Here is a 14747-nt window from a genome sequence, read left to right as displayed (position 1 = left end):
AAATTTGAATTCTGAACATTCCGCCATTCATTTCAATGGGCCCAAAAAACGCAGAAAAACGGGAATACCGCGAAAACGACAAGGGCCAGCGACACGAAATCAACAAGCAAGTTACACCGGTTCGGGCCTGAATTTTTGGAGTTCGAACCGCGTCGATAGCTCAAACGGTCTAGGAGCAGTAGTTCGGCCAAAAAGTGGGTGAATAGGAAGATATAATAATAATAATAACTAGAATTGCGGTTCCGAGGAACTGCAAGAGTGGGTTTGATCAGGGGCATGGAACTCGGCCTCATCCAAGGATTCCAAAGGTACCTCATTTATGAAAATCGGACATACGGGTCAAAAGTTACATGCACACACCTTCATATACACAGACAGCCCAGCCCAGCCCATTAGAGCTCTGCCAGGTGGCTTAGAACTCTTCCAGGTGCAAGCTTAAGCAATTAGAGCTGTGATGTCACAATCGAAATTTGAATTCTGAACATTCCGCCATTCATTTCAATGGGCCCAAAAAACGCAGAAAAACGGGAATACCGCGAAAACGACAAGGGCCAGCGACACGAAATTAACAAGCAAGTTACACCGGTTCGGGCCTGAATTTTTGGAGTTCGAACCGCGTTGATAGCTCAAACGGTCTAGGAGCAGTAGTTCGGCCAAAAAGTGGGTGAAAAGGAATAATAAATAAATAAATAAAGTAAACTTAAGAAGAACAATAGTGGGCTTGCTCCGCAAGCCCACAGCATGGCTTCGCCATGCTGTGGTCTTGCTGGATCAAACCCACTAATAATAAGAAAACTTAAGAAGAACAATAGTGGGCTTGCTCCGCAAGCCCACAGCATGGCAAAGCCATGCTGTGGTCTTGCTGGATCAAACCCACTAATAATAAGTAAACTTAAGAAGAACAATAGTGGTCTTGCTGGATCAAACCCACTAATAAGAAAACTTAAGAAGAACAATAGTGGGCTTGCTGGATCAAACCCACTAATAATAAGTAAACTTAAGAAGAACAATAGTGGGCTTGCTCCGCAAGCCATGCTGTGGTCTTGCTGGATCAAACCCACTAATAAATAAAGTAAACTTAAGAAGAACAATAGTGGGCTTGCTGGATCAAACCCACTAATAATAAGAAAACTTAAGAAGAACAATAGTGGGCTTGCTGTGGGCTTGCTGGATCAAACCCACTAATAAAGTAACCTTAAGAAGAACAATAGTGGGCTTGCTGGATCAAACCCACTAATAAGAAAACTTAAGAAGAACAATGCTTGCTGGATCAAACCCACTAATGAGGCAACTGTCACCACCGTCAGTTCTGAAGTCACCACCGTCAGAGGGAGTTTTAAATTAATATGCTTACAGTATGTTTCTCCAGTGCTTTTTAGTTATTAAAGGAACACGCCACCCAATGTCAGTAGTAATATATGTTCTTACCTTAACTTTCACGAGTTGAGTCATACCTCTCCCGTGTCGGTACGTGCACTCAAACGCTCTAGTGCGCGGCTGGACTGTGTTAGCATGTTGCTATGCTAGCGGGCTTTGACGGTAACTAGGCGTAGAAGTAATCAAAAACATCCACGTTTTCCCGACTTAAATACAGTTGCACGAGTAGTTGATAGAAATGCTACGGCCACGCAACATGAAACATGGTGATTTTCCAAGCGAATAAACTGGAGAACTACAATGTGTGGCGCAATAGCACTTGGGAGTACTTCGACCTAGCGTAGTAGTATTGTTAACACCTAATTGTAGATCCTATCCACCACAGAGTTTAGAATCCATGCTGGATCGACCCTCAGCCTCTCCCTCCCCTCTGAGCGAGAGAGAGGCACACACACTAGAGATGCGCTGATGGGCTATTATTTCAACCATAACTGCATAGCAAAACTTATCATCCATCAGCCATCCATCAGCACCAAAGTTTTTATGACCAATTTTCAAAACCGCACCCGCCCACCATCCGCTGGTTGTTTTAGCCTAATGTAGGCTATATGGGTGATGCAGCGCTGCTGACGTGAGGCTAGAAAGCCCTTGCCTGTTCTAGAAAGACTGATCTAATGCAGCAAATATATTAAAAGGCTAAAGTCGTACATTGGCTATGTTGTAGCCTATCCCCAGAATATCAGCAGCAAACTCAGTCTCTGTCTCGCCAAACAGTCTCCAAATAAAACGCACATCGGCCTGTTGCCTATTCTGCCAGCTTGTGACAATATATCGTCCAAAATGCTTGATTGCATTGCATTCTCCACATTTTTAGCTAAATTTTCATGTACCACATCAGCATTTTTGTTCAGTGAATCTTTTGTAAATTGCTTTGTTGAGTGTTGAGTGGATAGGCCTACATTTTTACATCTGACCACCTGAACCAACTCACCACACTAAACTCAAGTGGGAGCTATGAAGAAAGTTAACATTCTGCCTTAAAAATGTAAATGTGCAAATGTATGAAAAATAAAATGAATTTAACAAACATAAGTTAGCAGTGCATGAGCAATACGATCAACTGATACGATTAGGTTACATCAGATCAAATAATTTTGTAGGCTAGGTGGCGGTGCTGTGTAATAGGCTATCCACCATAAAGGCCAGATCCTGCACCCATTCCGGGCATTTAAATTGCTACTGGTCTGCCTTTTTTCTCCAAGAACTGTCCAATTTCCTCTCGTAGTTCAAAGAAACGCTTGAGTACGGCACCTCGGCTTAACCACCGTACTACAGCGTGGTATGGTAAGCCAGACAGAATGCCATTATCACTAAGAAAACAGTCAAACTGACGGTGAGTCAGACCTCGCGACCTGAATAAATTTACAGTTTGCACAACCACACTTTAACATGATCCAAGTTTAGTGTTTTACAACACAACACTTCCTGGTGCAAAATACAATAAAATGCCCAAACATCTTGTCCTCCGTTTGCAGGCTGCACTTTGTCTCTGAATTTTGTCGCAACGCCTGCTTTTCTCCCGACAATGTAGCCAAACTGACAGGACAGGACCAGTCAACTCCGAACTTTTTTTTTTTTTTTGGCTGCGCCTAGCGGCTGAATTGAGCATTTCGGTTATTTCTTTGAAAATTCTTAACTCCTCACAGGAATGGGCTAGAGATTTTTTTTTCTCGTCAGAAATGTATTCTCTACAAGTCTGGGCCGGATTAAACCATCTAGCGGGCCGCATCCGGCCCGCGGGCCGTATGTTTGACACCCCTGCTTTAAAGCAATAGTGTCTTTTAATACAATATGTCTGTTAAATAAAAAAACATTTTTTTTTCTATTTAAGCTTATAGTAAACTTTGTATGATGTTAGATCTTTTAAAGGAGTACATGTGAAACAGTATGAAAAAGGAACAAAAGTGAATATTCAACATTTAACAGCATATGTGTGTACTAAGAATGCCAGAAAATGATTTAAAAACTCTAAATACATATTAGACCAAATAAATAAAACATAATTTGATTTTTATTGTGTCTGACGGTGTTGACAAAAACAAAGTAATAACTGGAAAAATGCCTATTTTATGAAAAATATACAAAATGGGGAGCTGACACCGGTACATTGCTGAACAGCCAATGATATGATATACCTTCAGATGTTGTAAATTTAAACAACTTTTTATTTTCAAAATTAAAACCCGTTTTATCCAAATTCCCAAGAATCAGTGATTGACCAATTATCTGGCTTACTTGGAGTAGCCACATGACTTGCGTATGGCATATGGGTCACATGCTATATCCAAAAAGTGTACATGTATTGTATTTCTGCATGTATGGGGAGTTTTGGAAAAGAACATTGTACTCATGTGATTTGTATAACCACAATGTAACTAGTATAAGATGGGGCCTCGCCCTAAAGAACTTTGAGTAGTGTTATTGGAACTTGTTGTTGCTAGTGACTTGCTCCCGCTATCGTGAATAAACCTGCAGTGATTTCTCACACCTGAGTGTGCCTGGAGATGTGTGTCTGGACATGTTTTGACATCAGTTTGGCAATATTTTTAAGGTGGGGGCCATTGCACTGGGCCCATTATGCAAAAACAGCAATCTTACCTTTGTAGTGTAAATAAAGGGCATCATTCAGGCTTGGTGTGATGTACAGTTTATTCTTTTTACAGTGGCGCAGAAGAAACTCTTTTGTGATCCTTCAATAAAAGCAAAAAAACAGTATGGTATGTTAACTGAAAAATAAGTTTTCCCTTTGTGGAGATAACTTTACACAGTATATAGAATATTTCTCCAACCATAAAGGAAATTGGAGTTGCATAGAGAATTTAAAAATCTGAAAATTTAGATAAAATTCTAAATGCTGCAGTCAAAAACCTCATTCACATAATACACAAAATATTGAACCAGAAGGTGTGTTAACCCTGAAAATGTGCAAATCTAAAATACAAAATGAAAATGAGTAGGCCTAAGGGAAACATGTGGAACTCAAATATCGCAAATATAGTGCAAAAATAGCACTATTTTGCAAAAGTGAAATGAAAACACATTTTTCCGCATTTAAGTGAGTCACATAACACTAAATGCATTCAAAAAGATGTGCGTTTTGTGTAGTCTAATGAGACAGTATTTTTATAGTTGGTTTTGAGGTGAGGACATTAGTGCAAATCTATAAGCACAAGAAAAATGTCTTTGGTGAAATTAGAAAATACATAATTTAGTCATTTTTTTGACCCTAGCTATATCTCGAAATGGATTTCCGCGACATAGGACTCATTTTGTCGTGACAAGCACCAAATATTCACCTGTATAAAATAAAAATTCTAAATGTTTCGGTAGTGAGTGCATTCGTAATTAAGCTAAACTGCGTTGCCGGTATTACTGTGTGTGTGTGTGTGTGTGTGTGCGCATGTATGTGTGTATCTTCTGGGAGGTCGACAAGAACATTCACAAAATATAGCTGCAAGCAGCAGTGAGGGGGCCAAGCAGATAGGCTGAAGTTGTCATGGCAACTCCATGCAGTGCAGTTACATGAGACACATACAGTGGGCATTACTTTGAATAATAATAATAACTAGACTGCATTTCCTGCGGGAACTGCGAAAGTGTGCTTGCCCTGGTCCGGTCACCAACGTGAGCAGACAGTGGCATACGCTATGCTGAACCTGGCTTGATCCAGGCATTGTAACAGTGCCTTTCAGTGTTGGAGCAGTGGCAATATCTCAAAAGCTCTAGGAGAGGGCTATTCAACTATTGGCTTGCGGGTTGAATGCGGTTCGTTGGATTTTACCTTTGGCCTGCCTTCGAATTTACCTTCTATGACTGAGATCAGACTGGGATTGTTTTGTGAGCCTGGGGTTGTTTTGAGAGCCTATTGATCTCAGATGTATCTCAGAATAAAGGAATACTTCATATTACTCTAAACCACTGTTTGTAAATCAACTGTATACTACTGTCTACATTGCACTATATTTCTTGACCTGTCTCTGTATATTTCATCACCTTTCTATACTTTGCCTCACATTGCAACACAGCTCAGATCTTTGGTTTGCTATGAAGGCCAATCGTTCTAAATGGATGGTTGCTATGGCCAAAGGCCAGTTCTATCTCTGCCGTTGTCAAGCGGGCATATCATAGAATTCTGATTAACCTTATCTTATTTGAAACATCTCTATTTTACTTAGCCCACTTCCATACAGTGGGTCCCATTAAGAAGTGGCCACTTCATTCGCGCTTCCCGTGGTTCACACAGCAGCATTATTAAATGAATCTGTCACCATATGCCTATGCCTACGTTTGCAAAGAAAACGTTTTAATTTGATTCACATGAAACGTTACATTTAATGTACATGTTGACAATGAGTAGGCTAGTTTTGGTTGTTGGTGGTGTTATTGCATCCCTTAGTTATGCCTACAATGCAAGTTCCCACACGATTGGAAGCTCCTGTAGACAATAGTAGACGCATTTCAAAACATCGCGTTAGGAGTCCTCGCCACTTCTTTTAAGCTGTCACAGACTTAGACTACTTTAAGGGCTAGATAGTAGTCCTAAAGTTATAAGTGATTAAGTTATGAGTGCAAGCATCTCATATCAAATGACCATGGCATTACGCAAAACAACATAAATCCCAATTGACCGATCCCAAGCCCCGCCCCCTTTTACTATGTCACAATGAGGACTTCGTTAGGCCTAACTTTGCATAACTTTGGATAGGCTGCTACTTTTCAGTAAAGAAATCTGAGTGTATACGAAAATGTTCCCTTTATTTGTGTTCATAACTACACACAAAAACATAACTAAATCTGGTTTCCACTGATGAAACGACAACATAAGCCTACGCAAAAAATTATACCTACCTTGCAGAAATGAACTCGCACATTCATACGATTGGAAGACGCGCAAAAGGCTACACCTTCAATCACGCATCGCCTTACACACAACAAGAACACTTTCAGCTTTGCTACCTTGCCATGTTTAACTTGGGATAGAAGACTGTTCATAGAAATAAGCTAATGATAATTTTTTCAACAAACGCAATAATAGCTGCGATGCATTATTGATGGCTGAACGAGAGATGTCTTCTAAAGATCGAATCATGTGCAGATTTAAAACTATGCCTTGCTATATAGGCTATGCAGTCTCGAAATCGCCAATATTAGACCTAGGCTAGCCTACTACATTGCCCAAACGTTTAAATGTATTATAGCATAAGCGGGCACTGATAAAGTCTAGTGCAAGACAAATCACATCTGCAAACTGCAGATAGCCTATGTCATGTGTGATATGAATTTGAACTTGGGAGTGGGAGGTCGACCTTCTGACCACGTGGTGCAGGGACAACAACCTCCTGCTGAACATCAGCAAGACCAAGGAGATTGTTGTTGACTTCCGGAGAGGTCACACCCAACACCTGCCACTGACCATCGACGGTGCTGTGGTGGAGAGAGTGAGCAGCACCAAATTCCTGGGGGTGCACATCAGTGAAGACCTCTCCTGGACCACCAACACTGCATCACTGGCGAAGAAAGCCACCCTCAGCTACATAACATCCTGGACTTTGTACCCACAATGGCTGCCTTGCACTACTCCAATTGCACTACTTGCACACTTTGCAACTTGTTGTTGTTGTCCTGAAAACACAACACACTTCTGCTGCTCTTACATAACTTGCACCACTATGCCACTTGCTTACTCAGGTCAAACAGAACTACCTCAGCCATTTATTGGCCTGACTTTGCACTACTATATTGACTGTCTATGCACAATTGCACAATTTCAACCCAATTTTGCTGCTCTTATTTATTCATTGTACAGGGATGCAAACAGAGGTATGGTCAAAAAGGAGTGAGATTATCGAAGCCCACGCCCCCGCAGGAAATATCATATAATTACATTTTGCCACCACCTCTACCATCCAGGGCTCACCCTATTCACACAAAAAATTCTTTATATGAAAATACACTGTCCCAGTTCCTTGGCAGTGATGCAAACACATGAGGTGAAAAAAGAGAGAAACATGACCAACCAACCCCCCCCCCTCGTAAAAAAAAAACAAAACAGTCTAAGATAGTTCCAGAAATGTATCTTTATGGATATATAAAACCATTATCATTGTTATGGTCTTGTTGTTGCACAATTGAAACTAAAGCAGTAAGTGAAAACATGCACATCGGTGGACTGCTTTACTAATGCAAAATTGCAAACTATTACAATGATTTCATTGCATTACTCAGCATGGTTGCACAATGCTTGCATGAGAAATACTTCCCAAAAGCCTTCCCTAATTGTAAGGATGCCATATAGGGGTGTAAATCACAAGTTTCATCACGATTCAATACAATATTGATTCTTTAAGCCAATGATTGGATTATTTTTGATCCTTCAAATTTGTTAGCAATTCCATGTGTTACTGGGGTCTGTTGTTCATAGGAAATGATAGATTTTGATTAATTTTCATGGATTCAAAAATGCCAAATATTATAGGCTTAATTATAGGCCAAATACTGAACATTGACTGTGGAATCAGGTAACACACTTTTTTTCTCTTTTCCTCCCCTAAAACCTCCTGTCACTTGCCAGATGCTTTTGAATTTAACATGGTTTAACTCATATGTTGCAGTCGAAGTGAAAGGACACTAGCCTATTTGGAATATTCTGTAGGCCTGCTGTTCCTTTTATTAGAGCAATTTAACTGACTGAACACGTTTTCATCAGGCTATTGAATGCTTTATATGTGAATGCTATATACTTAATTTACCATTAGCTAGATTTGAATGGTTCTATACGCAGTTGTCATATAAATGCAGTGTTTTGTAGTAGGCTATTCACGTTCATCACTCGTGGTGTAGGCCTATGTCTTGAGTGATCGCTGTCCCTTTAAATGAGGACTTTAAATTAGGCCTACGTTTTGACTCTGTGCTGTTTTTGTTGATGGACGGCGCCGTCTTTCATTCAGTTTTCCTACCGTTTTAATAAATGACACACGCAATTCCCGTGATTGAAGTAAGGAATTGTTTTTACCGGTATTCTTGCAATTCCCACATAACATTAAATATTAGGCCTAGGTCACTGACAGGAATAATTATTGTACGGTTCCGGATGATCACTCAGATGGCAGCGTGTTGCGTGTTAAAACTTCCACCTGAAGTAGCTATACTGCGGAGGTAAGAGCGCGAACTGAGAGAGTTGCCTCCTTACGGAGCCTATATTTTCTTAGCTGCTATCAGAACGATAGACTACAGCTCCTTTGCTTTGCTACATGATCAAAGATGAGTGGAAGGCGAAGCACATTTACCAGCAGGCCCATATGAGAAACGCTCAGGTTCCTCTTGTAGCCTGCGGTAGATGACGTGAAGAAAGCTAGAGTCGCCGGAAAGCATCCTTGATGATCAGACCCTGATCAGATGATCAGTGCCTTCTTATTTACTTTTTATTGTTTACTTGAATGTTATGTTTGTCTGTGGACTTAGTTGGTAAAATAATGTCTTGTCTCCACCGTGGGATAGTGAGAAACGTAATTTCGATCTCTTTGTATGTCTTGACATGTGAAGAAGTTGACAATAAAGCAGACTTTGACTTTTCAATACACTTGTATCATGTTTATTTGAACTCTTCCTTCTAAAGCAGCCATTCAAAATAATAAGTAGGCTATCAGCCTACCGAAGAGAAGCTATCTCTCCACCTCCCCAACATGAGCTGCTTAACAGGCTAGTCACTCTCCCAAGTTGCGTGGGAACTTGGATCTGCACCACTTGGTCCCATCTTCTATTAATCATCGAAATATGGTTAGATTTTGTTATGGACATGTCAACACCATATTTTTGCACAGACCTGTTTATTGAATCAGAGTCACATCTGCAGCAAATAAGGTAAACTACCTGCTTGTGATAACGTGCTAATTGTTTATCCCCAGTTAACATGCATCCCATTAAGATCCACGACACCTGATTGGTTTGTCCTCAATTTGTGGTGTTCCACCTCGTTGATAACAGCGGACATTGTGAATGTGTCCATCTGCATACTGAAGGCCTCTGTTTTTTGAATATATCAATATTACTTGACGCCCAGAAATCCAGCATACACTGTTGCACTCGGCTAAATGGGGGTGCTGCGTCCCCATGTTGAACACGCGTTCTCGCACACTTTCCTGCAAACTTGTCCGACTTAGCAACAGTAACTATGGGACTGACAATGGGAGGAGGGGCTTGGGATCGGTCAATTAGCAACATATCGTAAAACTTCAAATAATCGCCGAGTCCCTAAGAGACGCCTGTCTCTTTTAAACGCCTGGCGTGACTACAGGTTTGGGTTAAAGGCCGGTCTCCAGTAGAGGCCTGGTCTGTTTTTTAGTTTCGGGTTGTATTTAATCTTCTAAAACCCGTCAGATCGTCTGTTTAAAGATTCGCAATGACACGAAACCGTTACAGAAAGGAGGTTACAGCAGTATGAATTAGATGTTGACCGACGTTACAAGCAGTCGCAAAGCATTCACATGTCTGGTCACAGTTGCAAGGTTTTAGAATGTTGCATCAAGTTGCTGCTCGTTGCGAATCTTGGGTGTGATTTGTGCTTAAGTATGGCGCAGACTGCGCACGTTATGATTAGATGGCATTAAAAAACTGCGGGGAAAAGCTAGAGTTCCAAATTGTATAACTTTTTTTCCAATATGAACTATGAGATATGTCCGACTTCGTCATCGTTCAATTCATCCCTTGTATTTAAAATTTGCCGATAGGCCGATGGTAAGCTTGTTTTTATGCTGGCAACAAAACCAGTTCGGTTCGCGAACGTTATTCTTTATTCTAAATGCCATGGCGATAAAGAGAAAGAAGTCAGAAAAGGAATATACCTTAGACTAGGCTATATCAGAGCCCGTCTACGGACATTCTCTGGCTATATAACCTATTGAAATAGGTTAATGATGTAAAGTCAAGTGCGCTTCTATGGGACTTGTGTGTGCGCGCACAGTTTTTATTGATGAGTCAGAGTGGCAAGTGCTGCGCATAGTTGCAGTGGAATATGGCTGCCCAGGGCATTATAAAACTTCTCACTCTTAGACCTACTCATACACGGCGGTGAAATGGCGTATTTAGCTGTCTAAATTCGAATCATATGCTGGGGGAGAAATCGTCAGACATCCATGATTATTTTGTTATTCGGCACCCCTGGTCAAAAATATGTTCGTTGCTAGGCAACATCAAATAAACGAGATAAGTCTTTTCAAGGTATTAAAAGTGTACATGTGATTAAGAATGGATGTGTGTGGTTTGCAATTAGAATAAACAAGAAATAACATTTCCAATAATTTCCCATGATAAATTACATAATATTTGCACCTTCCTTACTTGTGAAGCTCACACCGTATTTAGTGAAATGTAATACAACGTTGCCACCTAGCGTTCAGATGTAGGCTATTTAACATTAACGTGACATTTCCTGCTTATTCTTTTGTCAACTCCATGCTTTTAGGAAAACAAACAATCTTTTTATCATAGTTCCCTCTTCAATGAGCGATTACCAGCTCGTTTTTGTAACAGAGATAGCTGTTTATTGTCCTAGGTTTACAGAAACACCTATTCATATTAATACGTATGGAGTGCTGCCGACCACTGTTCATTACATGGCCCAGAATGCCTTGCATGTCTTTACAACAAAACAACACAGTAAAACCTAAATGCCTGTAAACATATGAATTTGCATACTTGTAACATTTTTAATAATACTCTCCCATCATGATATTTAACAATAATGAAAAATTTAATTTGAATACCATCAATGTGAAAATAACTGTACTACGTCAGCAATAAATAGCTAATGTTCTCCTTGACATTTCAGTTTGTAAGTCCATACTATTCCATGGCTGAGCAAAGATTTCATGATTGGGCAAGGCTGCCCAGAGACATTGTGGCTGGCCAGAGACATTGTGCATACTTGGAAGGCATTGTGATAGGAGTGCAAAGGTGAAAGGTGGCAGTTACCAAATACGGGAGGGTGGTTTGCCAAATGTTGGAAACTTTTGGAATATTTTTTTTTTTTTTAGCTTATGCACCCTCACATTGGAGTCCCGAGTTCATATACAAAATTTGGTATCGATATATGACAGTGTTCCTAAGATATAGACGACTTCCTGTTTCGGAGTTTCGCCGCCGATTTTGTTTGGCTGTGACGGGCAAACGCTTCTGAAAATCAAACTTTTGTGAGGCTTGGTCCAAGGATCATGTACGTCAAGTTTCGTGAAGTTCGGACCAAATTTGTGACCTTCTACCTTCACAAAGTGCAACAAAAGTGCTTCACACACAAGACCCAAACAAACAAATAACAAAAATGCCTAACGGAGCGGCGTAATTGCCAGCGTACCCGTGACACGTGAAACATACGACATGTGAAACATTCAAGACGGATAACAAACAAACAAAAACAAATAATAAAATAAATAATTGATAGATTGATTGATAGATAGATAGATACTTTATTGATCCCTAGGCAGGGCTGTACAGTGCGACATATATGTCGCACATGCTACAAAAAAATTTGTTTGTGCGATGGATGATTTACCAACGTAGCACTGGTGCTACAGTAGGCCTATACAGTTTTGCTTATGGCAATACAATGCATGCGTGTGAGACTGACAGGGAGGCTACATCAATTACCAGAGGTGGGACCAAGTCACTGTTTTTAAAAGAGCATAGAAATAAAAATGTTCAATGGTTCTGTGAAATATGTTCAATGGTTCTGTCTTGATAGCTTTTACAATATATGCATGTGCATACCTGAGTAATCTGTACGAAACGGATAGCTATAAGACACTCAGCACAGCAGCAAATATATATTGTTTTTTGCAGCGTCCACTGTAAGGATGAGTACATAGCCGTGGGGGTGCGGCAGACAGTAATTTTGTTTTAAAGTATTAATTTCTTAAATACTACACATGTGATGCTGTTTAACTCTTTTGTAAATGGTGCACTGTCACTTTAAATCCAATGTGTGCCACTGCCCACACGTTCTCCTAATGACTTTTTTACCAGCTCCATTCAAATATAGCTAGGCTGGTCCACAAACTCTAACATTGTTTGTGCCACATGTATAGCACAATATTAACAATGATAAGCATGATATTAAGTTGCCACAAACAGCTTTCATTCCTTTGGAAATAAAAGCATGTAATGACTTGATGCTTGCTAGACATTTTCTGTTTGCAATTAAAAGTGAATTATGAGCCTGGTAGCCAGTAGCCACCTAGCTAAGTGGAATGCGTTTCAATCAGCATAATATCATGTGCTTCATGTAAATGAATTATTGAAGACTTCAAGACTCACCAGTTCCATTACACAAAGGCAAAGACAACTCTTCATATCCTTGTCCATTTTCCAAATCACAGTGAGTGCAGCCTATGTCAAAGTGCCCTGGCTCTCACAGTTTATAACAGTAGTGAGAACCAGATAAATCCGCAAATTCCTCTAATCTCGTCTTTGTTTCCTTCATGATTTCCCTTTATACGTTTCTTATATTTAAAAGGAGATATCAATCATCATCATCAATGACAAGCCAGCTGGAACCTGCCACTTGTTTTCTCTCCCTTTCGTGTGCGCTGAAACGCCTTCTCAATTAAATGGAGTAGGCTAGCATAGGCTACGTTCAAGATGGATCTTAATGGAGAGGACCCGAAAAGTATCATCTTTATGTAACATACTGTTGGTGCATTTTGACATTGTAAACGTTGTCTAACAAGAATGCAAATTTGTTGGCAGTAAAGCTAAAAAAAATGTAATATTGGTCCTTCCTCTGTCTCTTGGTGCCCTACACACAGTGCATGATGCGTGTGGTGCTGACAGAAGCACTGATCACTGTGCTCTGCCTGTTTGTGTCCACTATCTGTTTTGTTTTTTTCGTCATAGAAGTGAATCCCTGGGGTGACTGGTCTACGATCAGGAAATTTATTTTTGACTCGAGACATGTCAAGTCATTACAAGTCAAAGAGGCAAAGTCCGAGTCAAGTCTCGAGTGAATAGTATTCAAGTCCAAGTCGAGTCGCAAGTCATGCCGAATTTTATCAAGTCGAGTCTGAAGTCATTAAAATCACGTCTCGAGTCTGACTCGAGTCCAAGTCATGTGACTCGAGTCCACATGTCTGTCAATTACCTTCTACTGTGATCAGTGCAACTGGCTACACCAGATGTGATAGAGGCGCGTAGGCTACGTAAAAAAAAAAAATAGACCGTCTTCTGTTTTTGCGCATCGCGAACTGAGCTCTTCGTTACGTGTTGTTTGAAGTGCGTATAGACTACTTCTGTGAGCGGGGAATTGATGTAGGCTACTTTGATTTCAACTTAGTTGCAGTCTACGCGATTAAAAAGTATGTCTACTTGTTTGTAGGCCTAGTATCCAAACAATCCAACTCCAAATCAAACAACACCTTGCAAATTATCCTCGCGAATCAAACAAGTGATAGCTATGTTTAGCCTAAAGCGAAAGTATCTTCCGACCGGGCCGGTCTGACGGGATTAGATTAGGCAAGCAGAGGTAGAAGTTATGGCAATCGCCTTTGCATTTTTAGTTCAGTTTTAAACGAACAACTTAGTATCCAAACAACACCATTCAGATCTAAAACTTAGAAGAAAAAAGTCCACCGGGACGTTCGCTGCTATCTGTCAAATATGAACCCACTTCATGCGCAACAGTCTCGCTTAGTAGGCCTAGTGCTTAATAACCTATACAAGATCGGTTCCGAAAAAAACTTCACGACACTTTAATTACAACTGCGTTAGCCACAGACCTTCAGCTATCTTTAGTAAGCTACATACTGTAGCCTATGGGTATGGAACAGTCTAGGGATGCATTTCATGGGTGCACTGTTTGACATGTCAGTTAGCCTATAGAGGTGGGTCGGTCGCGAACGAACTAGTTCCTTCGAACGGGTCTTTAAAATGAACGACCTGAACTAGTTCGCCTTTCCAGTTCTTGTTCGTTCTTTCGTTCGTCGCTGAATCACACTGACCTAGTGCTGCTGTGAATGCCTCTGGCCCAGCTCCCTAAGGCGAGAGCCAAACCAATCGTATGCTGTTGTCTGTATTGTTTCTAAAACGTTCTCATCGAATTAGCCAATGAGGGGCGTGAAAGCATAGCAACCGTTTCCATGAAAAAAAACAAATGGGCTAGTGAGACTAGTGGGAGAGCATACGATAAAAAATAACGATAATGTACATTAACAATTCCATTTTGCATTTCAATATTGGCATTTACATTTAAATATCTGTCTAATGGTAAATGCATGCTGTCTTTGTATTTTCTGTGTCATGTCAGGTTAATAAATGTCTCTTCA

At 40.4% G+C, this 14747-nt stretch overlaps 1 protein-coding gene across 1 annotated transcript in view; it reads right to left on the bottom strand.

Annotated features, from left to right (window-relative positions):
* The window catches only part of dnaaf1 (dynein axonemal assembly factor 1), a 168389-nt gene that overhangs the window by 81214 nt on the left and 72428 nt on the right, over positions 1–14747 (bottom strand). Inside the window, exon 3 of the mRNA XM_076287958.1 lies at positions 4036–4127. Within this exon, the coding sequence (XP_076144073.1) occupies positions 4036–4127 (92 nt within the window). The remainder of the gene's footprint in view (positions 1–4035; positions 4128–14747) is intronic.

Source organism: Alosa pseudoharengus, unplaced genomic scaffold (genome assembly GCF_046254945.1).
Source record: "Alosa pseudoharengus isolate Yale_2024_CS ecotype anadromous, Long Island Sound unplaced genomic scaffold, YU_APseudo_1.1 YU_APseudo_1.1_scf_16, whole genome shotgun sequence".
Classification (NCBI taxonomy): Eukaryota; Metazoa; Chordata; class Actinopteri; order Clupeiformes; family Clupeidae; genus Alosa; species Alosa pseudoharengus.
The sequence above is the reverse complement of the archived record's forward strand: the minus strand, read 5'-3'. Positions and strand labels throughout refer to the sequence as shown.